This window comes from Geotrypetes seraphini, chromosome 6 (assembly GCF_902459505.1).
Source record: "Geotrypetes seraphini chromosome 6, aGeoSer1.1, whole genome shotgun sequence".
Classification (NCBI taxonomy): Eukaryota; Metazoa; Chordata; class Amphibia; order Gymnophiona; family Dermophiidae; genus Geotrypetes; species Geotrypetes seraphini.
In genome coordinates, this window is record NC_047089.1 from 36,199,263 (window position 1) to 36,226,089 (window position 26,827).

General features: G+C 43.6%; 1 protein-coding gene across 5 annotated transcripts in view; it reads left to right on the plus strand.

Moving 5' to 3' along the window:
* The window catches only part of GRIA4 (glutamate ionotropic receptor AMPA type subunit 4), a 402,801-nt gene that overhangs the window by 227,057 nt on the left and 148,917 nt on the right, over positions 1 to 26,827 (plus strand). For all 5 annotated transcript variants that reach the window (XM_033949867.1, XM_033949862.1, XM_033949863.1 and 2 more), the window contains exons 5-7: positions 5,480 to 5,533; positions 12,428 to 12,586; positions 19,185 to 19,352. In XM_033949867.1, the coding sequence (XP_033805758.1) occupies positions 5,480 to 5,533; positions 12,428 to 12,586; positions 19,185 to 19,352 (381 nt within the window). The remainder of the gene's footprint in view (positions 1 to 5,479; positions 5,534 to 12,427; positions 12,587 to 19,184; positions 19,353 to 26,827) is intronic.

Genomic DNA, 26,827 nt, shown 5'->3' on the forward strand with positions numbered 1-26,827 from the left:
TCATGCATATTTATTGTTGATATCCTGGAAACCTGACCTGGCTCCGGCTCTCGAGGATTGGAATTGCCTACCCCTGGGTTAGAGTAATCTGGCTCATAATATTCAGATTTGGGGCCTGCACAGTGGTGCGGTCCCTGTCACAATACGAGCGACCTATTAAAGTTTTTGCCAGCTTGGATACCTTGGTCATTCTTGCTCATTTTTGGCTGATTCACTTTGTGCAGCGTTTGTCTTTGTTCCTCTTTCTCACCATGGGAGCCACAAGCGAAGGAACTTACTGCAGAAGAGCGACTGAAAGGCAAGTGATATGGGCCTTGACAACCTCAGATTCTATTCCAGCTCTAGAATGGGTGCAAGCTAGGTGGTTTGCAACAATGAGAAACTTCTGTGTAAGGTCTATAACCTGAAGAAGTACAACCCGGTAAATGTTTTATTTTTGTTAAGTGTACAACCATCATGGAGTGGAGAACAATAATGTTTGATTCTTTTTAACTATCCTGGGGTCGGACTATTAAAGGCTGTGCGGCAACTGCTTTCTTGATAGTCTTTTTATATACTGAAGAACTATTTAATTTAAATGCATAGCGTGAGTACTATTAAAGAAATGAACTGGGACTATCTTGTGAACTATAATGGAAGTGTTCTCAAGTAGAGACTGAAAGAAATGAGGACTATGAAGTTGACTGGGTTTTGGCGTAAATTGTGCAGGGAGCTGTTACTACTAATTTGCATATAAATTTGGAGTTAGTTAAACTTACTTCTTTTTGCCTCTCTACGGAAGGAAAGGAGACACTGGGTATTCATCTTTATTAACAAGAGATGTTCACACAGTGACCTCATTTTTATTCTATAAAGTTAATAATTGGAAGCTTGGTTTGTGTTTCACCCTGACTGTGGAAGGCTTTAAAAAACAGCAAAGACCTCTCCAGAGCAATACTTGCTATAAAGTATACTTTTCTGGTTGTTTTGTGGACTGTAGTCCTTAATCTATCAGTCCCGATATGCGTGGAGGGGCATAATCATAACAAATGGCTAAGTCCCCTTTTGGCCTAAGGCCCTAAACGTTGAAAGTAGCACAGGGAAAATTGTTCATTCTCAAAAAATACATCCAAAATGAGTTTTTTTTAATGAGAATGGCCTTGCCTCTACATTCAGCAGTTTAAACGGCCAGACCACCACTACGTCTAAACTTACAAGACATAATCAACAAAAAAAAAAAAGCCTAAGTCCCTAACACCCAAAAAATAAGAGCTGAATTCTGTAACCGGTGTCTGTCAAAAACAACACCGGTTTCAGAATCCACCCCCCCCGCTCCCGAAACGATCGCGGTAGGAATGGTGCCTCATCTCCACTGACGTGATCGACCCCCCCCCTGAACTTCCGTCACAGGAGAGATGTCCAATCTTTCCTCCTGCGATCCACCCTCCCCCCCGAACTGCCGCAACAGGAGAGATGCCCAATCTTTCCTGCCGCGATCCACACCCCCCCCGAACCAATATGGGCAGGAGGGAGCCCAACCCCTCCTGCCCATGATGACCCCCCCACCCCCCACTAAGATATGGGCAGGAGAGAGCCCAACCCCTCCTGCCCATGATGCACCCCACACCCCCCACTAAGATACGGGCAGGAGAGAGCCCAACCCCTCCTGCCCACGATGACCCCCCACCCCCCACTAAGATATGGGCAGGAGGGAGCCCAACCCCTCCTGCCCACGATGACCCCCCTAAAATACAGACAGGAGGGATCCCAGGCCCTCCTGTCCACAATGCACCCCCCCCCACAACCGCCCCCCCGATCGCCTCCCGAATCCCCGATCTCCCCCTCACCCCACGACCCTCCCAACCAGCCCCCCCAACACAAACACACCCTTACTCACAATCAGTTGACCGGCGGACCATAGGACCGGCGGACCTTAGGGCCTGATTGGGCCAAGCGCCTAAGGCTCCTCCTTAGGCCCCTTTTTGGATGTTTGTTTTTTTATTATGAGCCCCTTATTGTCTAATCTGTGTTACAATGTCTATGAAGAGTTAATTGAAAAAATATTTTTTAAAAACTTTTAATGAAAATTTTCAGTGGCTTTTAACACCAGAGTAGTATGCACAATTGCCCCCTCAAGTACTGATGGAAACCTCAAGTCTAAATTCTGCTGTTAGTTGATTCACCATTCTCAAAGGAGGCATAAATGCCAGTGTCGGGATTTAAGTACAGTACTAGTATTGCCATTGTAAGGCTAGAAATACACATATACTTTGTAAGCCTATCCAAATGATGTCTTTAATATGTCCTCTTCCAAACTGTGCATGCTGTGGTTCTAAACATATAGATAGCAGCTTTCTTGGATCATTGTTTTTATATGTACAGAACTGACATGTGTAAATGTTGACAAGCCTTCTGAAATGAATTCAATATAACAAGAGAACAGAACAAGATTTACTTATAAACCAAAGGTTGTTTGCTATCCTGTAGAATGAGATGATTTTTTCTTGGAATAAAATCGAACATTTAGTCTTTCCAATCTGTCTTAAAACAATACCCATCCAATTTTCCAATGCAGTCAAAATCCTCGGTGTTATTATAGATGACAAATTGAGTTTTCAGCAACAAATTAGCTCAGTAGTTAAGAAAAGTTTCTTTAAGCTTAAAATGATTAGATCAGCTTATTAGAGCCATCATCTCTTAACATTTTATTATACTCCCTGGTAATTGCACAATTTTAGGTAACTCCCTATATCAAGGCATTACCCAAAAAGAACGAAGACCACAAATTATTCAAAACACTGCAGTAAAATTAATATACAAAGCTAAAAAAATTTGACCATGTTGCACCCTATTTATAAAATCACATTGGCTACCAATCACACACAGAATCACTTATAAAATTCTACTACTTACATTTAAAACTAAAACCACACACACTCCATCCTTCATTGACAGACTTCCCATCCCCTGTTGCTCTCCAAGAATCCTTCGTTCCAGTAATCAACATCTCCTAAATATCCCTTCGCTACAACATACTTTCTATGACTCCATCAGGAAAACAAAATATTTTCAGTTACAGCACCAAAACTCTGGAACTCATTACCTCTGCATTTACGTGAAGAGATCCCAAAAATAAGGCAAGGCACTAGTCTAAGGGTTCTGAGAGTGCTGAGTGCAAAAAAGACACACCTGAATTAAATAACGATACTGAATCAACAAATAATATAAGTGATAGAGGCTGCTTCAGTGTGAGGGTCAGCGAAGGGAGGAAAAACTCCAGCGCTTCACACAAAAGGACAAAATGACAATACCTTTGCCTGCACACCATCACTGGTAGCCTCACGTGTGCATAAGTCAAATAATTAGTGCTACACCACAATCAGGTAATACTAAACACTTAATGTGAAAAAAGCAAAAAAGCACTCAAAGAACCCTCCCCAGCCAATTCCCCCAGACAAATAACAAAGGGCCACAGCCGACTTATCTTCAAACAGTAATGTTGGTGATAGCTGTGTGCCAGATGACGGGTTCAACCAAGCCCGGTTTCGGGAGATTAATGTCCCTTCATCAGGAACCCTGAGGCAGCCTCTATCACTTATATTATTTGTTGATTCAGTATCGTTATTTAATTCAGGTGTGTCTTTTTTGCACTCAGCACTCTCAGAACCCTTAGACTAGTGTCTTGCCTTATTTTTGGGATCTTTTAAGTACCTGTGGCAAAGATTTTTGAGGAGTTACATTGTTTAGTTTACGTGAAGAGACCCATGCTGACAGATTTAGGAGGTTTATCAAATTTGAATAAAAGTTGAAAACTTGGATATTCTGATGCCAGGATTACATATGATGTCTTAATGGACTGAATGAAAACAATATGTTGATAGATATGGAATATATACATAAGAAAATCTTTCAATCTGAGAGGATACGGAAAACCAAATTATTAAAAAAAAAAAAAAAATGTAATGCTCATTGGTCCACTAAACAAATATGTGTGGAGGGTCCTCAGTCTTAACAACTCTACCCAGGAACCCCTGTTAAGGCAAATTGTTGGTTCTCATTTACCCAAACGGGTAACAAGTTATAGAACATCCCAGGACCCTTCAATGTGTGAGTATGTGCATATTGAGTGCAAAATCAAATACAAAATCAAAATTCAATAAGTGAGTTTTCCGTAGACTCTAAAAACATCTGATTGATGCCAGTTCTAACATCTAACATACATCAGTCAAAACTATGGGCCTCTTCTATCAAACTGGGCTAGCAGTTTGCAACACGGTGAGCCGCGCTGAATGGCCCACGCTGCTCCCAACGCTCATGGAGTTTCTATGAGCGTCGGGAGCAGCGCGGGCCATTCACACGGCTCTGTGCGCTAAAAACTGCTAGCGCAGTTTGATAAAAGCGGCTCTATGTTTTGCCGAAGCTTTTCCAAGGCAGTTCCCCTTAATTTGCCGGTTCAACTATTCCCGCATCATCGTTTAAAGATGAAGAAACATGGCCGCGGCCATGTTTCAAATTTATACATAACTTTCAGCATACGTTATGATGTCACTAATTACGTAGCCTTGAATTCCTTGAAAAAGCTTCGGCGAAACATAGTTCTGTGCCGGAACAAGAATCCTCTAGCCGTGTCTTTTACAAAATGAGTATATAAAAATGTAAGACAACTTAGGGCTCCTTTTACTAAGCTGCGATAGCGGTTTTAGCGCGCGCTAAAATTCTGCGTGTAAAAGGAGCCCTTAGTATTATAAATAAAGCATAAAGTATTTCATATTTGAAGAAACATTTTGTTGAAATGTAATAGAAGTATTTCACCGATGACGATTATGGTGCTATGAGGCTGTGTGTGTGAAAGTTCAATACCCACAGCAACACCGCCGAGGTCTGAGATTCATCTACCCCCACCCCCTTTTACTAAACCGCAATAGCAATTAGTAGCGCAGAGAGCCACACTGAATGCATCGCGTGGCTCCTGGCGCTCATAGTGTTCCTCTGAGCACCGGGAGCAGCGCAGAACATTCAGTGTAGCTTCCTGCATTAATAACCACTATCGCGGTATAGTAAAAGGGGGAGGGGCTAATTAAGGTATGATGGTATAAATATAGAAGGTTCTGTGAGCATATACCTTAAATAAGCATTGTGAGATCGTCAGTGCTGTAAAACTGTTTATAAAACAGACATTTTTTGGTCTAATAGTGATTTTAAAGTAACGGCTGTGTTCATGCTACTCCTTTTATAGATTTAAAGTTATTTAATATGCATTTGAGACAACAGTATGGGATGACATCAAAGCTGAAATACTGCCAATTAAAATTTTATGAGTTTTGCTGTGTGTTCTAGTGACAAAGTACACAAAACTTTTTCTACTATTGATCAGTTTGGAAAAATGGCCTGTCATGATACCAATGCAAATTACCTCCTTTGCTATTCAGAACCAATTAATTGCTTGGAAACTAGCACAGCAATTGCATTCAATTAATTTTCTTTCTTTTTATTTACACAGATTGTAAGTGTTGGGAAGCATGTAAAAGGCTATCATTACATCATTGCAAATTTGGTAAGAATGTTTTTTTTATTTAATTGTACTAATGGTTACCTGGTATAAGAATGCAAAAATAAATCAAAGAAACAGAGAATAAGGATCATAGGAACAGATAGGTTTTGTGTATACTGAATAAATAAACACACTGCGTAAATGTGAACCAAGTGCATTAATATTTTATCTGGAGATTTCAGTATGAAATCATTGAAGTTCTTTTCCTTCCCCATATAACAATATCCGCCTTTCACTACAGGTAAAAATGTTTACATTTTAAAAATAGTATGCATACTTTTATCTGCACCAGGTAGAGAAAATTTCAAACTAAATTTGTGCACTTATCCAAATAAACGCTGTTGAACATAATTACCTAAATTATAACATAGAAACATGATGGCAGATAAAGGCCAAAAGGCCCATCTAGTCTGCATATCCGCAGTTACCATTATCTCCTCCTCTCCCTATTGGCTAAGGCTCTTAACATTTGCATCTCCTCTTCCTATAGGCTAAGGCTTTGTGCACTTGCATTGTGAGGTCATAGAGCTGCCCATTCGCAGTAACCATTATCTCTTTCTCTCTCCAAGAGATCCCAAGTGCCTATCCCAGGCCTTTTTGAATTCAGACACAGTCTCTGTTTCCACCACCTGTTCCGGGAGACCGTTCCACACATTTACCACCCTTTCTGGAAGAGTTGCCCTACAGTGAGAGATTAAATAAACTGGGCCTCTTCTCCCTTGAAAAGAGGAGACTGAGAGGGGACATGATCGAAACATTCAAGATAATGAAGGGAATAGACTTAGGGTTCTTTTTTCGAAGGTGCGCCAGCATTTTTAGCACTCGCTACAATGCCGTGCAGGCTAATCCTGCGCTACACGGAAAATACTAATGCCACCTCTAATGAGGCGTTAGCGTCTAGCGCACGCGGCATTGAAGCGCATGCTAAAACCGTTAGCGCACCTTTGTAAAAGGAGCCCTTAGTAGATAAAGACAGGATGTTCACCCTCTCCAAGGTAGGAAGAACTAGAGGGCACTCTCTAAAGTAATAATAATAATAATAATTTTATTTCTTATATACCGCTATACCATAAGTTCAAAGCGGTTTACAACAAGTTACATAGTAAGAGTAAGAGATGTTTACAACAAGAAGTAAGAGATGTTTACAACGAAATACATACAATGAGTGTATGAGATGTAAGGGGAACAGAAAAAGTACTTTCTGGGAAGGAAGTTCTTCTTTACCTAGAGAGTGGTGGAAAACTGGAACGCTCTTCCGGAGGCTGTTATAGGAAAAAACACCCTCCAGGGATTTAAGACAAAGTTGGACGGGTTCCTGTTGAACCGGAACATATGCAGGTGGAGCTGGTCTCAGGGCACTGGTCTTTGACCTGGGGGCCGCCGCGGGAGCAGACTGCTGGGCTTGATGGACCACTGGTCTGACCCAGCAGCGGCAAATTCTTATGCCTTCTCATTGCAGAGTTTTCTTTCAAATGAAAGAAACTCGACTCATGTGCATTTATGACTCTATCATATCTCCCGTCTCCTTCCTTTCCTCCAAAGTATATAGATGTACTAGATATACTGTATAGATGTACTACTGTTATCCTACTCTGGATTCAGTAGCGTAGTGAGGGTGAGAGGCGCCCGAGGCGTTGGCGCTCCTCCCACTCTGCCCCCACCCACATATGCTCCTTCCCCATCCCTCCTGCCTCTTCCCTTCTCCGTACCTCTGTACTGTTCCCGGTGCGAGCCACAACCACCACTTGCTGCTCACGCCAGCATCTGCTCCTCCTCTGATGTCACTTCCTAGGCGTGGGTCCAGGAAGTGACTTAGAGAAAGCCGATTCTGGTGAGAGTAGCAGGTTGGGGTTGCTGCTTGTACTGGAAACGTTAAAGATGTACGGGGGAAGGGAAGGGGTATGCATGCATGGTAGGGGGGGAAGGAGCAGGGGAGGCCACTGTATAGATTTATGTATGTGACTATTGTAATCCGCTTAGGCTATAAGTGGAATAAAAATTTTAAAAATAAAGCATGATCAACACTTTTACTAAGGCGCGCTACTGCGTCTTAGCATGCGCTAAATGCTAACGCATGCATGTTATCACACAGTGTTTAGCGTGTGCTAATTTTTAGCGCCCGCTAAGACGCACTAATGTGCCTTAGTAAAAGGACCCCTAATTCTCACATAGTTGCTTTATTTTGAAAAGTAATTTTCCTATTTTTTGCCGGTTGAAACTTTAAAATCCTTCCTAAGCGCGCGCTAAAACCGCTAACGTTTAGAAAAGGAGCCCATAGAGTAACTTGACGAACCCTTCCATATGCATTGCCACACTTTAGTACTTAGTGCATTTAGATACCTCAGAAGCCATAAATAATATTCAAGCTGGAGTTCTGCTGTCGGAATCAAATCAACCTGAATAATTAATCCCATCATTATTTTGCCACTCTCATTTCCACTGGCAGAATATTCCCATTCAAAATAGGGCCGAAAGTTCCAAAATGCTAGCAATGGACTACTTTAGAAATAAAAAAATCAAAAAATAGCACCCATCTCACAAAAATCCATTAGAACCAGGTCCCAACACTAATCCCCTCTTTAACGAACGCATAGCGCGGGTTTTAATGCCGTCAGCAGCAGTAACTGCCCCGATGCCTAAAGATGAGTGTCGGAACAGTTACCACCGCTGTCGACGCTATAACCCGCGCTATGCGTTCGTAAAAGAGGGGGTAAATTCAGCATGAAGAAAGCTGGCATTTTAGTTTCTCAGATATTGTTGGGAAAAGAATGTATTGAAGTCCAGGCATTTTAGGAGAGTATTGGAGTAAGACCTGGGCAAACCCAGTAGGCAAGTAAGAAGAAGCAAATTCTATGGCTCTGCTCTGTTTTCTTCTTATAGTAGATTTTAACACTTTATATTTAAGTACTATTTCAGTCATTTACTCCCTATTTCTTCTACATGGAGGGACATGTTTAATAGGACATCTAAGTCCAAGTTTGGACATTTTTGGGAAAACAGCCAAAAATCCTGTAAAGAAAATTACCATTTTGAAAAAAAAATCTAACATTTTCTTGAAAATGACCATTTTCTAGACATTTTTGTGCTCAATGGGGCTGATTCTGTATAGGACACCAGTCTTGGTAAATCTCCCCCCCCCCCCAGTGAAGAATGGCCGGAGGGATGCCCACTCCCTCCTGCTACTGACTCCCCCAAACCACCAACATACCCCATCACGATTGGCAGGAAGGATGCCTACTCCCTCCTGCCACCAGCTCCTTCAATCCCAAGAACCCCCCCCCCCCCCGCAACCACTGACACCCCTCCAAACCTCAAGACCCCACCCCAGTACCTCCTAACTTCAAAACCCCTACCCCTGCACCCCTATGCCCATCCTGATACCCCCCACTCTGTACTTTTTGAAGAAAGATTGACTGGAGGGATGCCTACTCCCTCTGGCTGGCAGGCCTGTCTCTTCAAAATGGTGGGCCTTCCCCTTCCCAGTGCATACTGGGATGCACCGTGGAGTGGCCTAAGGCCATGATTGGCTCAGATGCCTAAGACTCCTCCCATAGGAGGGCACCTGGGCACTTTTAGGCATCTTAGGAAACCTGGGATACATTAGGAGTGGCCTAAGACTCCGTTTGGCCAGATACCTAAGTTCACACCCATGGAGTCTTAGGCCACTCCCAGTGCATCCCAGAATGCACCAGGAAGAAGGCCTAAGGTCCTGATTGGCTCAGATGCCTAAGGCCTCTTCCATAGGTAGTGGGTCATGGAGTGAGAGATGCCACACCATGAGAGATGGGGGAGGTGGGAGATTAAGCAGATGTCAGATTACCAGGGAAGAGGAAAGAAGAGTGGATATGAACTGTCAGAGAAAAAAAGGAAGGAAATATGCTGGGAGGAGGGGGTGGCAGGGAGGCAGGTGGCTTTGCCAGCTTCTTGCAAAGGTACCTTAATGTACTGATTTACTAAAGTTTCTTTGCCCAGAGATACAGAATAGGAAAAGAGCCTTAGTAAATTATTTTCTGAAAGAGATACTGCTGAACTAGTAGGGGATTCCAGACCATCTTTTCCCCTCCTCCCTTGAAAAAAAAAATTCACTATGGGCAAAGTTGGGAAGATGAGGAAGGAAAAGCAAAAGAGTTTCCAGCTGGTGGCTCCTAGGTTTTTGGGCTGGCTTCTAGATTTAATGAAAATCTATTGAGGCAGGGCCAAATTCTATATATGGTACCCATAAAATCTGTGTCAACTAAAATGGTGCTTAGCCCGATTCTATAAAAGGCACGCACCATAAATAGAATTGCGCTTAGTGGCCGTACGCATCAATAACATTTAGGTACACTCATTTAAGTCAAGAAAAAAACGGACCTAAATATTTTGCTAATAATTTGTGCGCACACTGGGTGTATTCTATACCAGTGTGCTTAACTTTTAGGAATACCCATTATCTGCCTATGCTCCTCCCCGGCCACGCCCCCTTTTGAGATTCACACTGGAACTGCTGTGCACTGCTTTATAGAATATGTCTACCAAATTATGCACGCATCTTCTAATAAGTGCCAATTAGCATCAATTAGGTGTTAATTGCCAATGATTGATGCTTAGCTTGTCAGACAATTAAGTTGCAAGCGCAGATCAACTGTGCACACCAATTTGCATGCACAGCCTATGGTGCCATGTACAGAATTTGTGGGTAAGGGCTTTAGCACCTAACTACGTATGCGACATGTGGCATAGGCGTGTCACACACTTAAGTATCGAATGTATAGTATGCTATAAGTTCTGTGCCTGGGTGCCAACATTTACACCTACCTTTTCTATAGTGTTAGTGTTGGTGCCTAAAATTAAGGCCCAGATTCTCTACATGGTGCTGATATCGGCGGCCGCCTCAAAAGCAGCTGCCTAGCACGTGTCAATCACGCGATGTCACCAAATAATAATAATAAATTTATATATCGCAGAGCCATAAGTTCTATGCGGTTTACAAAAAATTAATAAGATTACAATTAAGGGCTCCTTTTACAAAGGCGCGCTAGGGCCTTAACGCGCAGAATAGCGTGCACTAAAATGCCGCGCACGCTAGCCGCTACCCCCTCCTTTTGAGCAGGCAGTAGATTTTTGGCTAGCGCGCGCTAATCCGGTGCATGCGGCAAAACCCGTAGCGCACCTTCGTAAAAGGAGCCCTAAGAGACGAAATTAAATAACCAAATAATTAGAAATAAGACTATAACGATCTAGGTAGTTCATTACAATATCTATACCAATTAGTTGCCTAAATGTTTCAGGAACGAATATGTCTTTCAATGTCTCCTAAATTCCACATAGGAATCGGAAAGCATAATCAGATGTTCCAGGTCCTCACCCCATAATGCTGCTTGATATGACAGAAGATATTCATGATGTTTTTTAAAATTTGCAGCCCCTAACAGGCGGAAAAACAAAATTCAAATGCGAATTTCTCCTGTGTTTGTTGGTTGCAAAAGAGAAGAGCTCAACTATATATTTGGGAGATAGACCAAACGAAGCCTTAAAGCAGAAGCAACCAAACTTGAACTTCACCCGCGCCTCTACTGGCAACCAATGCGGTATCTGAAAGGAGGGTGTTATAGGATCGTATTTCTTCAATTCCAAAATCAACCTGACCGCCGCATTTTGAACCGTGTGCAGTCGTTGCATATTCCTCTGAAATATTGCCAAATAGGCAATATTATTATTATTATTATGATGTTCTTGTATACCGCCATACCCAAAGAGTTCTAGGCGGTTCACATCAATTAAATTAGGATCCAATCTGAACACGGATTATTACAGTAATCAAGCTAAGGGCTCCTTTTACAAAGGCACGCTAGGGATTTTAGCCGCTACCGCCTCCTTTTAAGCAGGTGGTAATTTTTCGGCTAGTGTGAGCTAATCTTGTGCGTGCACTAAAAACGCTAGTGCACCTTAGTAAAAGGAGCCCTAAGTATAAGGGACTGCACCAGGATTCTAAATGATAGGACACACCAAACCACATGGATTTTTTTTTCCTTCTGATGGACTCTGACTTGCCTTCCCGGGGACTATACTCTCCCACGGGGAGATATCCTTCTTGTTCTTTCATCTTTGTTGTATTTGCTCTATCTGTATTGCTCTTTTGATGAGTGTACATTTTTGTATGAGCCGTTTGCCATTCTCAATAAAAATTTTCTTAAAAAAAAAAAGAATTCTAAATGATGAAACATTGGAAATATGCCCTAATGGATCGAAGCTTCCGGAGGGTAAAGAAATCTTTTCCAACCAAAGAATCCACCTGGTTCTTCATAGTCAAACCCTGATCTAGTATTATACCCCAAAATCTTAATGGTAGATTGGATAGTATAACTGAATTTATTTATGATCAAGGATGTCTTAGTATCATATAGGTGTGGAGAAGCTATAAAAAAAGTTTGTTTTTCCTGAGTTAAGCTTTAATAGAGAATCGTGCCTCTGGAAAAGATGGGCGCCAGAAATGTAGGCCAGGCTTTTCCAGGCCTATATTTCCAGCGCCTGTCTTTGTCATGAATTTAGGCTGCCTAATGCTATTTCCAGAGCTAGCCACGCCCATAGTGGCATTAGGCAGCCATTCTTACGCTGATTTTTTTAGGCACCAGTAGGCACCTTGAAACTCAGTTAAAAATGTTGTTTAAACAGTGTTTTATTACCAGTTTGGGCGCTTACCAGCGCTTAAAGAAATGGCACTATTTAGAGAATCCGGGCCTAAGTGTCCAAATGCCACCTTAGACTCTATTCTACAACAGAATCCGTTGTTATAGAATACTATCCCGCAAAGATTTTGAGCATCTAATTTTTAAGCGCTCTTTATAGAATTGCCCCCATAATATCTGCTTTCCTTTGAGATGAAGGCAAAACAATGTATGAACCTGGTTTTTGCAGGGATTCAAGGATATTTCTCTTGAAAGATTCATGCACGGAGGAGCCAATGTGACCGGATTCCAGTTAGTAGATTTCAGTACACCGATTGTAACAAGACTCATGCAGCGCTGGAAAAAGCTGGACCAGAGGGAATATCCAGGATCTGAGAGTCCACCAAAGGTACTTCCTGTTCTAACGCTTAAGTACTGTATAAAAAAATCTCTTTAGAACTATAGAAAAGTGAATTCAACTGACAGAGCTCAGGAAAAGAATTGTTCATTATGCATTGTGCTGGCCTTCCAGTGGTAAACATTGCTAGATTCCTGCATATCTGAGTTCACGTGCTCCCTCCCATTTGAACTGTCATAAAAACAGAAGAGTAATTTCATCATAAGAGGCAGATTGCTAATGCTTCCCTTGGAAGTAATGTATGGTACTGTACTTTACTAGGGACCTATTTATTAAAGAGTATTACTTCTTGTTATACAGCTGTGTTAACACATTAACATGCCATAATGGTAATGAACACACTTGTATTACCATTAATGCAAAAAAAAAAAAAAAGTCATAACGCACAGACTATTTTAATGAGTTATATTGCATTCAGATTTGTGCAAAGCCGCTCATTATTATTAAAATGGGTTACCACAAATTGTATTAAGCCAAGCAAATCATATTAAGCCCAAGAGATTTGTATTAACCTGCCTTGTAATGGTAAAAGAAGTACAAGTCCCAATGAAAGTTCCCCTCTCTCCTCAACCCCCTGTTCAACAATACAGCTAGAGTAGTTTTGTGAATTATTTTTAAATTATTTATTTTTGAGTAGGCCCGCATTGTTTTGCATACAATGGTTGATAGCATGGGTGCTCCCATGCTGTCTGCCCCTGCCTATAATGTGATGCTCATGCAGTAAGATGGGGAGGGGGGTAAATCTATACAAAGCACTGAATTTTAGGTGTCTGGAGAATGACACAGTGACAAAATTTGTCACCGTTCCCATGGGAAACCATCTCGTGTCATTCTTTGGTGTCTATCTCAACCTCAGTCCTTCTACACTTAGCATTCTCCAATGCAAGGCTTGAGGGTCAGTGGCTGTGCCCATTCATACTCTGATTCTTATTTGAGCCAAGTATAGGATAATGAAGCCATTATGACATCACTGATGAGGCTGGCTCTTAGGCATTGGTGGAATGAGACATTATGACATCACAATCTCTGCTCTGGAATGTTGCTAACTCTTTGGGTTTCTGCCAGGTACTTGTGACCTGGGTTAGCTGAAGCTGGAAACAGGATACTGGGCTTGAAGGACCTCCACTCTGTCCCAGTATGGCAATGCTTATGGTCTTATGTTCTAGCCATCCAATGTCATTCTTTAGTGTCTATCTCAGCCTCAGTCCTTCTATAACAGCATTCTTCAATGCAAGGCTTGAGGGTCAGTGGTTGTGCCCATTCATACTCTGATTCTTCCCTTTCTCCTTAAAGAATGACACAGGGATGGTTTCCCATGGTTAACTGAGGGGATGGGAACAAATTCTGTCCCCGTGTCATTCTCTAGAAGTACCTGGCAAAAACCCAAATAGTAGCAGCTTTCCAGAGCTGAGATTGTGATGTCATAAAGTCTCATTCCACCAATGCCTACAAGCCAACCTCATCAGAGATGTCACAATGACTTGACTGTCTCATACGTGGCTCACATAAGAACCTAAGAGTTTTCATATTGGGACAGACTGCAGGTCCAACAGTGGCCAACCCAGGTCCCAATCTTTAGTGTCTATCTCAACCTTAGTCCTTTTACATCAGCATTCTGGGGACTGTAACAAATTCTGTCACCAAGTCATTGTCTTCCACACTCAGCCCCTGTTCTATATAGAGTATCCAACCTTTATAAAATACTGGCATAGCGCACTTACTTACGCCTGACAGAAACAGGTGAAAATCCAGCGTCCAAAGTTAGACACAGATTGGCACCATTCTATAACTTGGCATTTAAGTTTGGGGAATGCCCATGAGCAACTTAGGCTCCTCCCTTGGCCATATCCCCTTTGGGATTGGTGCAAGAAGGCGCCAAGTTATAAAATAACACGAGGAGAAATCCATGTGCAACTTCAATTAAGCCCCCGTTAGCACAATTAATTGTCCAGTTGGTGCCCATTTCCTCATTCAATTGTGCAAAGATATCAGATCCATGTGCAACTTCTGCTACCCAACTTTGGACAACATATAAAATCCAGGGGTAAGTGTCTTTCCTATGTGGTAAATGCAGGGTAGATGCTGGACAACCCCATTATTTACTGAACTGTCACAGAGTTCGCTCTGAGGAAATAAATGTTACCATTGGTATGCCATAGGGACTAGTACATGGACATTTTTCTGAGCAATATTGTGGAAGGGTTCTCTGACAAGGTTTGCCTCTTTGCGGATAATATCAAAATCTGTAATAGGGTAGACACTCCTGATGGTGTGCATAGCATATAGGGGGATCTATCAAAGCTTATAAAATGGTTCCAGAAGCTGTCAGCTAATATTTAATGTTACAAAATGCAGAGCCATGAATTTGGACTGCAAAAACCTGAGGGAGTGGTACAGTTTAGGGCAGGGGTAGGGAACTCCGGTCCTCGAGAGCCATATTCCAGTCGGGTTTTCAGGATTTCCCCAATGAATCTGCATGAGATCTATTTGCATGCACTGCTTTCAATGCATATTCATTGGGGAAATCCTGAAAACCCGACTGGAATACGGCTCTCGAGGACCGGAATTCCCTACCCCTGGTTTAGGGAGTGACGTACTTCGGGGGTGATTGTATCTGATGATCTTAAGGTGGCCAAAAGGCATTCCATAAATAGCTTTGGTCTGATTTTCTTGCACCAGCCCCCAAATTCTGCATATGACGCCTAAGGTTGTGCATGCACATTGAGGCACATAGCTGATGTGCATTCACATCTTAATTGATGAATTAACCTAATCGATGTTGATATGTCCCAGCTGACACCTCTTAATTGATGCTAGTTGATACTCATTTAAAGATATGCACGCAACTCGGAAAGTGTGGTTTAATTAAAAATATATACACGTTACAGTGAGTAAGTTGTAAAAGAGGTATAGCTGGGGCAGATTATAAGCATTCCTAAAAGTTCTGTATACTGCTGCTTGTGACCCTGGGCAAGTCACTTAATCCCCTGTTGCCCCAGGTACATTAGATAGAGTGTGAGCCCACCAGGACAGATAGGGAAAAATACTTAAGTACCTGAATGTAAACCACTTAAGCTATAAGGGGTATATAAATACTTAAATAAATAAATTATAGAGTACACCTAATCTGCGCACAACTTAGGTGCAGGCATTTAGGCCTGTTTGTAGGGGGCCTAAATGGGTGCACCTAAAAGTTATGCAACGCACAAACACTAACCCCCTCTTTTACAAAGGTGCGCTAAGTTTTTTAGCGCGCGCTAAACCTGTGCTAAACGCTAATGTGTGCATGTTATCCTATGGGTGCGTTAGTGGTTAGCGCACGCACTGATTTAGCACGCGCTAAATCCACGCTAAAACCCTTAGCGTTCCTTTGTAAAAGAGGGCCTAAGTACAATTCTGTAAAAGGTACGAGTCATTTTAGTCGGTGCCAATTCTTTTACATACACCATATAAAGAATCAGGCCCCGAGGGCCGGATTCTGTATACAGTGCCGTTATCGTCGGCCACCTAATAAACAGCCGCCAATTGGATTTCAATCGCGTAATAGCACCATTTACAGAACTGCGACTTTTCTCAAGGGTAACCGCTAGAAATGTAGGCCAGGGTTTTAAAGGCCTACATTTCGGGGGCCTACCTTTGATGATAATTGCATCTACGGAGGCACTTTGGAATGCCTAAGTGTGTTTCCGGCGTTAACCATGCCTACTTCAACCTTGGGCATTCTAAGGCGCCTCCATAGAGATGAAGGCACCATTTTTTTTCTAGGCAGCTGTAGGCCCCTACCCTCCCCCTTTCCTCTTATACAGAAGTATAGCATAGACAATCCCGCGAAAGACAAAGGCACGCGCTGACAACTGAGCGCAAGACGGAGGCGAGCGCCGAAGAAAATTACAGTTTTTAGGGGCTCCGACAGGGGTTTTTGTTGGGGAGCCCCCCCCAGTTTACTTAATAGAGATCGCGCCGGCGTTGTGGGGGGTTTGGGGGGTTGTAACCAGTGTTCCCTCTAAGCTGCGCTGGCGTGCGCTGGCGCACAAAATATTACATCCAGCGCACAAGTTTCACGTCACAGCGCACGGCGGGGCAGGGCGGCGAGAGGAGAATCGGGCGAGTTGGCTCATAACTTGCTGGCGCCCGATATTTGTAGCGCACAGCGAAAAAAATTTTGCTCACAACACCCGCCCGCTTAGAGGGAGCACTGGTTGTAACCCTCCACATTTTACTGTAAACTTAACTTTTTCCCTAAAAACTGGGAAAAAGTGAAGTTTTCAGTAAAATGTGGGGGGTTACAACCCCCCACAACGCCCCCACAACGCGGCACGATCTCTATTAAGTAACCACGCCCTCCCGTCGGAGCCCTAAAAACAGTAATTTTCTGCGGCGCGCGCCTCCGCGCTGCGCTCAATTGTCTGCGCGCGCCTTTGTCCCGGCGCGCTTTTGACCTGACACCATAGCAAGGTTTTAAGTGCCGGCCACAGTGGTAACCGTTCCGACACTCATAGAATTCCTGTGAGCGTCGGAGCTGCTACTGCCGCGGCCGGTACTAAAAACCTTACTACGCTTTTGTAAAAGAGGGGGGGGGCGGTCCTAAAAAATAAAAAGGATTTTAACCCCTTTTTAAATGACTTTTACTGATTAAATTAGGCACCGGTTTATAAAACATGAAGTCATTTTTGAAACATCAGGTATTTTAAGAGTAGTAATCAGCAAATGGTTTGTGCTGAACAGTTGTTTGATTGAGAATAAGTGGTTCACCGTGGTTGAGCTTCTCGTGTCCTCTAATACTTGGAAAATGTCTTTGCACAGCTTGATTTGTATGAAACATGTTGTTCTGTAGCTGTAACCGTCGCTGTACTGAGGAACCATTAATACAATGCGTAAATATTGGTGGTCGGCACAAGCAACGTTCTGATAACTTCAAAGGGGCACTTCAGTCTTGCTGACACGAACAGTTAGTGAGGACGAAGTGCTCTTAGAGGATATGAAGTAAAAAATACCGTTAAAGTATATTTTCAAAAGAAGAAATAAACTCTACCATGGTTGCTTTCCTTGTGATTCAAAGACTGAAGCGTTCTGAAAGAATGACTTTTCCCCCTCTGGTGGTGCTCTCCGCTGTCTTGCTGGTAGCGTTCATAAGGCGGAACTGGTGACCCGTCAAAAGCACGCCGGACAATGGCGCTGACAAACCCGCCCCAACGTTCACGCGCAGGACAAATGTGGCACCGCCGTTTTTCTTCATTTTTCTGCTTTCAGGGGGGTGGGGGGAACTCCCCCACACACACTTACACTCGCGCTGTACTTGAGGGTGGATATAGGGGCTGTGGGGGGGAGAAACCCCCATTAAACTTAGAACTCACGCGCTATGGACATTTTGCCATCAGAGGGGGTGTGGGGGAACCCCCCCCAAATTTGCATTCTCGTTGAGGGGGGTGCTCAATGCTGACGCGATCTTTCCCGCAAACCCCTTCCCCCCACTATACATACTTTGGCATGCCAATTCCCCTCCCTTCATGCGCGTACTCGTTGCAGCGCGCAAATGTCAGGGCGGCAGTGTTCTCCCCAGAAATTTTTTCCAGCCGCCTGGCATGAAAAAGTAGCAGGGTGGGGCGGGACGGGGAAATTTGGTGGTGGGGAAAATTAAGGGCTCCTTTTACTAAGCTGCGATAGCATTTTTAGCGCGTGCAGAATTGCCGTGCTACACGGCTAGAACTAATGCCAGCTGGCATTAGTGTCTAGCACGTGAGGCGATTCTGCGTGAGCTAAGCGCGTGGTAAAACCGCTAGCGCAGCTTAGTAAAAGGAGCCCTAAATGTGTGCTATTTGTATTAGTTAATTATTATTAGTTATTTTCCAATGCTCAATATGGCAGCCTTTCTTAAGGTTTGACACTTCTTAAGGTTTGACACTCCATAATTTTTTATTAAATTTAAGAAGTATCCAATTCTAGAAGTGAGTATCTGGAGTTACGGTTGCAGTTGTCTGGCTGCTACAAAACCAAAACAATAGAATCTGGCCCTCTGTGGATAAATCTGTTTAATTAAATACAATTTGTACCCAGCTGAATAATGTTTTTAACCATTCATAAATTTCCTTCTGTAAAAAGTGAACGGGAGAGTTACTTGGGGTTCCTTTAACTAAGGCGCGGTACCTGATTTAGCGCACGCTAAATGCTAACACGTCTTTTATATTCTAAGGATGCGTTAGCATGTAGCGCGTGTTAATTTTTAGCGCGCGCTAAATCGGCTACTGCCCCTTCGCCAAAGATGGGGTTGATTTGAAAAAAGTGTGCTGAAATGATGTAAATAAAATGTTACCCCCCCTCTTTTACGAACGCAGAGCGCGGATTGTAGCGCCGGCAGCGGCGGTGACTGCTCCGACGCTCATAGGAATTCTATGAGCGTCGGAGCAGTCGCCGCCGCTGCCGGCGCTACAACCTGCCCTCTGCGTTCGTAAAAGGGGGGGGTAGTTAGCTGTATTCCAGAATCTTTCTAGCATTTTCAAAAACAAAATGCAGTCTGTGGGTTTTAAGCAAATTATTTTTGCTGTTTTATTTTCTATGCACATACAGTATTTAAATTCTTTTATTTGCATAGTACACATCTGCGTTGACCTACGATGGTGTGCTTGTGATGGCCGAAGCTTTCCGCAACCTTAGGAGGCAGAAAATTGACATTTCAAGGCGAGGGAATGCTGGAGACTGTCTTGCAAATCCAGCTGCTCCTTGGGGGCAGGGAATCGACATGGAAAGAACACTGAAGCAGGTAATGTTTATTAGCATGTTTTCAATTAATTCTCTGGATGTTAATTAAGATATCTGCTTTATGTGCCATGTTACACACAAATATCTGTTCATTTATAATATTTAGATACTATCTTAAAGCCCTTTTATCAAGCTACGCTAGAGGTTTTTAGTGCAAACTGGCACGGTAAATGTTCCGTTGCTCATAGAATTCATTACCTCGCTGACCTGCGCTAAAAACCTCTAGTGCAGCTTGATAAAAGAGAGGGGTTAATGATTTTCGTCTTTCAAAATGGTTTACAACAAAAATAAAACAAAAGCAAAAAATTAAGCAAAAAAACTGAAGGCCGAGCAGTTGACCCTATTCCCCTTCTAACTAGGGTTACCTGATGTCCGGATTATCCTGGAAATGTTTTCCTCTTGAGGACATGTTCGGGAGTCCGGACGGCTTTTCAAAACCTGGCTCTTTGTCCAGGTTTTGAAAAGCTTTCCTCCACATCGCGTCAGGCAGGAGGGCTTCCGCGCAAGAACGGATGCCATGCGATGACGTCATGCACATGTGCGCATGACATCATCACGTCACGTGGATGTCTCCTTGCCTGACGCGAGCAGGCAGTGGGTGGGCGGGGCTAGGGTTGGATTGGGAGCGGGGCTGGGTAGAATTGGGCGTGCCTGGGGGCAGGTCTAGAGGTCCGGATTTTCCAAACGGGAAATCTAGTGACCCTGCTTCTAACCAGTGGGGAATAAGAAGGTTTTTAACGCCTTTTCTAAGAGATCAGATTATGATACTCTCTCAGCTCCACTGGCAACCCACTTCAGTTTTTGGAAGCAATAACACTGAAGCAGTAGGGGCGAGTATTTGTCAACTCTGGCTACTGTTAAGAACTGTCATTTTATCCATTAGCAGGAGCTATTTTAGTACAGGTCCCTTTTTAAGCAGGGCAGATGCTCAAGATCTTACGCCAGTGGTAGAAGCAATTAGCACTGAACAATGGCATTGTGAAGGGGGAATGGGGGGTAGATCACCTTTCCGACCACCCACCTCTTCAAATCTTCTCCCGGAGTTAACAGCATCTCCTACCTGCTGCCAGCGAAGATTTGAAGAAGTATTTTGGGGGGGAGGGGTGTACAGCAGGGAAGAGTTTGGGAGGCATGCGATAGGGAAGAGTGCAGGGGGCTTACGTTGTGGCAATGCTGGGTACCACCGCCCCGGGCACCTCCTTCCCTCGTTAGTGCTGGCCCTGGACTACGGGGCATGTTAATGTGCACATAATGTTCAGAGTAGAGTTGCCAGATTTTCCAATTGTAAAATCTAGACTCCCTAGACCCGCCCAGTTACGCCCTTCCCCGCCCTGTAACACCCTAATCCCGCCCTAGCCCCCCCTCCCCCCCAGTGTCTGCGGACTTCCTCCCTGCTCGACGCAATTCGAGGAGGCTTTTCAAAACCTGTACAAAGTGCCGGGTTTTGAAAAGCCATCCGTACATGTCCGTGGAAATCCGGATGTCTGGTGACCCCAGTTCAGAGGGATCTAGTGGGGGAAACAATGCGCACACCAAAGATGGCTGCAAATTGTATTTAAATTAAACATCAAACAGATGTTAATGAGGTCATTTGGTATTCCTTCCCACTACTCGTAGAACAGCGCAGAAGCCAATGCTGCCTGTAACACTGAAAAGTGCCACCATCTTGGGAATGGCGTTGGCAGTTTAGAAGAGAGGATGTCTTCAGAATTTCTCACTTTAAGCTGCCAGTTTTGTTTTCTTTTCGAAGGGGCAGCAAGCCTGTGCAGCCTATAAATATGTGCGAGTCTAAGCAACACCGGTAGTGCAAGCACATATCCGTGCCGTTCTTCTGTGCACAGAAACGAGCCTTCCAAATGAAAACCCTTTTTTAAAAAACGCTTACATTGAAAGACGCAGAAGAACGGCGTCGAGGTGTGCTTACACGTCTGGTCTTTTCAGGGCATGCGCACAAGAGCGGTGCTGACTGCTGAAACCCTCGTATGCACTCGCCAGCAGTGTTATTCATGCACCCTGGAAGTCAGCATCCTACAGTATTGAAATATTGCTGGTTGGTAACTCCCGTAGTAAATGAAGGTTCGGTAAAAGCTCTCCTCCTCCCCCCCCACCCCAGTTAAAAAATAACATGTTTTAACAGTAGCCCACTTTGATAACTTCTCTCCTTAATGGTAGCCCATATTGATAAAATATAGCCAGTCAGATTTTTAGGATACACCTAGGCTATATTCTATTTATTGAGCCTAAAAAATTGGTACGGACTAGAACCGTTTTTAGCGTGGTTCTACAAGGTGCAAGTACCTTTTGTAGAATCATTTTTAGCACCCATGTGCAATGCATAACTTAGGCGCAGGCATTTATGCCAGCTGAAACTAGCTGTAGGCAGATCGGACATATTCTTTTTTTTAATTATTATTATTTATGTATGATTTTCAAAATATACACCAAGGCCCTCTTTTACAAAGGCGTGCTAAGCGTTTTAGCGTGTGCTGAATCAACACTTGCGCTAACCGCTAACGCGTCTTTAGGATAACATGCACGCGTTAGTGTTTAGCGCATGTTCAAGCATCTCACGGGCCGCATCGAGGTCGAAGAAGATATCTTCTTTTTCAAGGGTCCCACGGCAACAAGGGGGCAACCGTGGAAAATCAGGGGCGGGAAACTGCACGGTGACACCAGGAAATTCTTTTTCACTGAAAGGGTGGTTGATCGCTGGAATAGTCTTCCACTTCAGGTCATTGAGGCCAGCAGCGTGTCTGATTTTAACCCTTTCAGGACCAAGGGACATATTTGTCCCATAACTTTAAAATCCTTTAAATTTTGATTGGGATAGTCTACAGTTCTAAATTTGATATGTACGGATTCCATATGATACTGCCTTTATGTAAACAAACTGGTTCCGACATTCATTCATTAGCGTCGTTGCCAGATTGACGAGAAGATTCACTTGCCACACTGTCCATAAGCCAGAAGTGTGATTTTTTAAATAAAAATAATGATATTTCACAAAAAAAATCAATTTTTCGGCATCTGCAAGCCCTTTTTACCATAAAAATGTCGTCAAAACCACAAAAATTGGCCTATGATCCTTATGGTCCTGAAAGGGTTAAGGCCAAATGGGATAGGCATGTGGGATCTATTCACAGTGACAGGTAGGGGAGGGTCATTGGGGTGGGCAGGTAGGGGAGGGTCATTGGGGTGGGCAGACTAGATGGGCCGTGACCCTTATCTGCCGTCTATTTCTATGTTTCTATGTTTAGTGTGCGGTAATAGAAAGCATGCGCTAAAAAGCATAGCACACCTTTGTAAAAGAGGGGGTAAGTATTAAACACTTGTACAGAAAGATAGATTAAGACAGATACCTATATAGGTGACAATCAAAATATTTCTTTTTTAACAGGAAAATAATTTTTGTAACTTAATCTGTCTCAAGTCCTCAATTAGTCTACAGAATCCAAGATTAAGTCAGAGCGATTTTTAAAGACAAAAAGGAAAAATAACCCTAGCAAGCAATCTACAGGTTGCTGTTGAGCAGAAGTCTTATTTATTCAAGCGTGTTGCTATTACATTTCTTCTCTCCCAAGGCATTTAAGGGATACAAAACTCGATAACTGTGATGGCTCTAGGAAAACATACTTTAAAGACTGATATCTAATAACACACTTGCAAGGGAATCTTAAGTGGAAAACTCCTCCAATTTCGGTTACCTCTGGTCTCGGAATCAGGAACTGTCGCCTCCCGGATCGGGCGTACGCTATAGCAATGTCGTTAACTCTTTGGAACCCCTCCAATCTGCCCTGACCCACCCCTAGTCATGTCCTATTTTCAAATTTGCGCACTGCAACTGCTGCATACTTTTTATAGAACCATGCTTTCCGAGTTGTGCGCGTAACTTTTAATTAATCCCAATTAGTGTCAATTACAAGGAGTTAATTACCAATTATTGGAACAGATTAGGCCAATGAATCAATCACATTGTATGTGTACATCAGTTATGTGGACTAGTGTACGCAAACAACTTTAGGTGGCATATACAGAATTTGAGGGCTAGGGAATATGCATGAGACAGGTTTGGAAAGAATGGAGGTAGTGCAAGGGTATTTATCCTGAATATTCGTTGTGGATATCCTGGAAACCCGCTATAGATTCTGAAATTCACACCTTTTTTAGCTTTCTTTTTTAGTCTAATGTGTTCATAATTTAAAGAAGTGATCAAAAGAGAACTGCCAGTAAAATGCTAAAACAACTATATAATCAGTGTGTGATTTCTAAAAGGTACATTTGATTATCATTTCCTTCCAAACATGACTAGGCATTTTATTTGAATTTCAAATGTTAACCAGCTGTATTAATTCATTCATATCATTCAGGAAATCTAACACAGTTTTCTTCCCTTTTTCTTTAGCGGAATAATGTTTAATAAATGAGACTCTATCTTATCTATACATGTAAAAAGAAGTATATATCTATCTACACGTCTCCCTCCCTATTCGCGGGGGTTAGGGGCAGAGCCGGCCCATGAATAGGGAAAAATCACGAATAACTTTTGGCCAGCTCTGACCCACCCCCGGATTTTACCTGGTAGTCTAGCGGTGACGCAGGGTAGGAGCGATCTTCCTGCGCTCCTGCCCCGGGCAGAGCCGTGCTGCTGAGTTCCCGTGGTCTCACGAGACTACAATAGGAACTCCCTGTTGTAGTCTTGTGAGACCACGGGAACTCACAGCACGGCTCTGCACGGGGCAGGAGTGTAGGAAGATGGCTCCTGCCCAGCGATACCGCTAGACCACTAGGTAAGGTCCATGCTCCAGTCGCCCCCACACCACCTCCGATCGCCCCCTCTGCCTCCGATTACCCCCCCCCCCCCCGCCGCCACTGATCACCTCCCTCCGCCTCTGATCACCTCCCTCCGCCTCTGATTGTCCCCCCCCCCAACACCACCTCTGATCGCCTCCCTCCAAGTCCGGTTTTTTTTTCAATGCCAATGAGCGATTCTCGGGTGGGGGCCTGGGGAAAAAACCGCAGATAATCGAAACTGCAAACATCGAAACCGCGAATAGGGAGTGGGCAGTGTATATCTATATATACTGTATACGAGGGCTGTTCAAAAAGTATCATAAAAAATACTTATATTTAGATGCAATAATCTTATACTAATCTCCTTCAAAGTAGTCCCCCTTGGGCTGCCACACACTTCTTCCAACAGTTCTGCCACTGTCGGAAGCAGCGCTGGAACGCCTCTTTTGAGATTGCTCGCAAGTGGTCCATCGCATTCTGCATGATGTCTTCTCTTGACTGAAATCTGGTCCCTTTCAGGGCCATTTTCAGCTTGGGGAAAAGCCAGAAGTCACATGGAGCCATGTTGGGAGAGTAGGGAGTCTGAGGAATCACAGGTGTGTTGTGTTTGGCCAGGAAACTTCGTATCAAATGTGAAGAATGGGCAGATGCGTTATTGTGAAGGAGCTGCCAATGGCCCGCTGCCCACAGGTCCAGCCGATTGCGTCTCACAGTGTTACGAAGGTGATGCAGAACCTCTTGGTAGTACCCCTCGGTGATGGTTGTGCCTTGTGGTGCATACTCGTGATGAACCACGCCACTGGAGTCAAAGAAGACGGTCAGCATGACTTTGACATTGCTGCGGATCTGCCTTGCTTTTTTTGGCCTCGGGAATGTTGAATGCTTCCATTGTGATGACATCAACTTGGTTTCTGGGTCGTACCCATTAACCCAGCACTCATCTCCAGTGATTACTGTGCTGAGGAAGTTGGAATCACTGTTCACAGTCTCCAGCATGTCCTGTGCGATCTCCAAATGGAGTTGCTTCTGCTCAATCGTTAGCAGCTTTGACATGAGCGTCGCTGAAATTCTCCTGAAGCCCAAATCCTCAGTCAAAATGGAATGAATGGATCCAACGCTGATGCTCGCCTCGTATGCAGGTTCTCTGATTGTGATTCGACAATCTTGCATCACCAGGGTCCTCACTTGGTCAATGACAATCTCATTTTTGGATGTTGAGGGCCTACCAGAATGTGCTTCACTCTCCACTGATGTGCGGCCATCTCTGAAGCAGTTGTACCACTCCTTTATCTGTGTGGTGCACATTGCTTCATCCCCGAAGGCCTGTTGAATCTTGCGGATCACTTCCACTTGGGAATCACCAAGCTTTATATAAAATTTAATGCAATAGCATTGTTCAACTTTTTCTGTCATTTTGTCAAAAACGAAAATCTGACGGTGATCACTTACACTTCCTCACTTACACTGCTGGCGACTGACTGCTTCTATAGGCGGGAAAAATTTCAAGCATGCGCATTAGGGTCACCTACATACGTGCACTAAACCACACCACCCTAGCTTTATTTGTTTACGTAAGAAAAATTAATGTCTGATACTTTTGAACGGCCCTTGTATATAGTGCATCTTCATGGTTGGGAAATGACAGGTGGTAAGGATGCTAATGTAATGTTTTGTATTGCCGCATATGGACTATTGCAATGCTTTGTTTTGTGGGCTTACTCAAAAGACACTGTGGGTGCTACAAGTGGCCTAGAAGACTGCAGCACAGGTTATTGAGGGCCTACTGTGAACAGCATTCATTTCCCCTTTGCTAGTAGAGCTGCATCGGCTTCCGGTGTTATGGAGGTTTCAGTTTAAACTGTTGGTGTTGGTATAGAGGGCAGTACATCGTGATTTGCCCCTGTGTTGTCCGATCTTTTGGTCCCTTATATGCCTGTTAGGAGTTTATGTTCACAGTGTCTTGAATGTGTACAGCACTGCATGCTTCTGGTAGCACTATAGAAATAACAAATAGTAGAGAAATGTAAAGTCTTGCAAATAGGGAAAGGAAACCTGATGTATAACTACACGATGGGGGGGATGGTACTGGGAGAAGGCAAACTAGAAAAGGACTTGGGGGTTTTAGTGGATAAAACAATGAAGCCGGCAGCACAATGCGCAGCAGCCACAAAGAAGGCGAATAGAATGTTGGGCATTATCAAAAAAGGTATCACTACCAGAACAAAGGAATTTATCCTGCCACTGTATTGGGCGATGGTGCGCCCGCATCTGGAGTACTTCGTCCAATACTGGTCGCCGTACCTTAAGAAGGATATGGCGATACTCGAGAGGGTCCAGAGAAGAGCAACAAGGATGATAAAAGGCATGGAAAATCTTTCATATGCTGAGAAGCTGGGGCTCTTTTCCCTAGAAAAGCGGAGACTTAGAGGGGACATGATAGAAACTTATAAGATCATGAAGGGTATGGAGAAGGTAGAGAGGGACAGATTCTTCAGACTAGCAGGGGCAACAAGAACAAGAGAGCATTTGCAAAAATTGAAAGGAGACAAATTCAAAACAAATGCTAGGAAGTTCTTCTTCACTCAGAGGGTGGTGGACACCTGGAATGCGCTTCCAGAAGAGGTGATAGGACAGGGTACGATATTGGGTTTCAAAAAGGGATTAGATGATTTCCTGAAGGAAAAG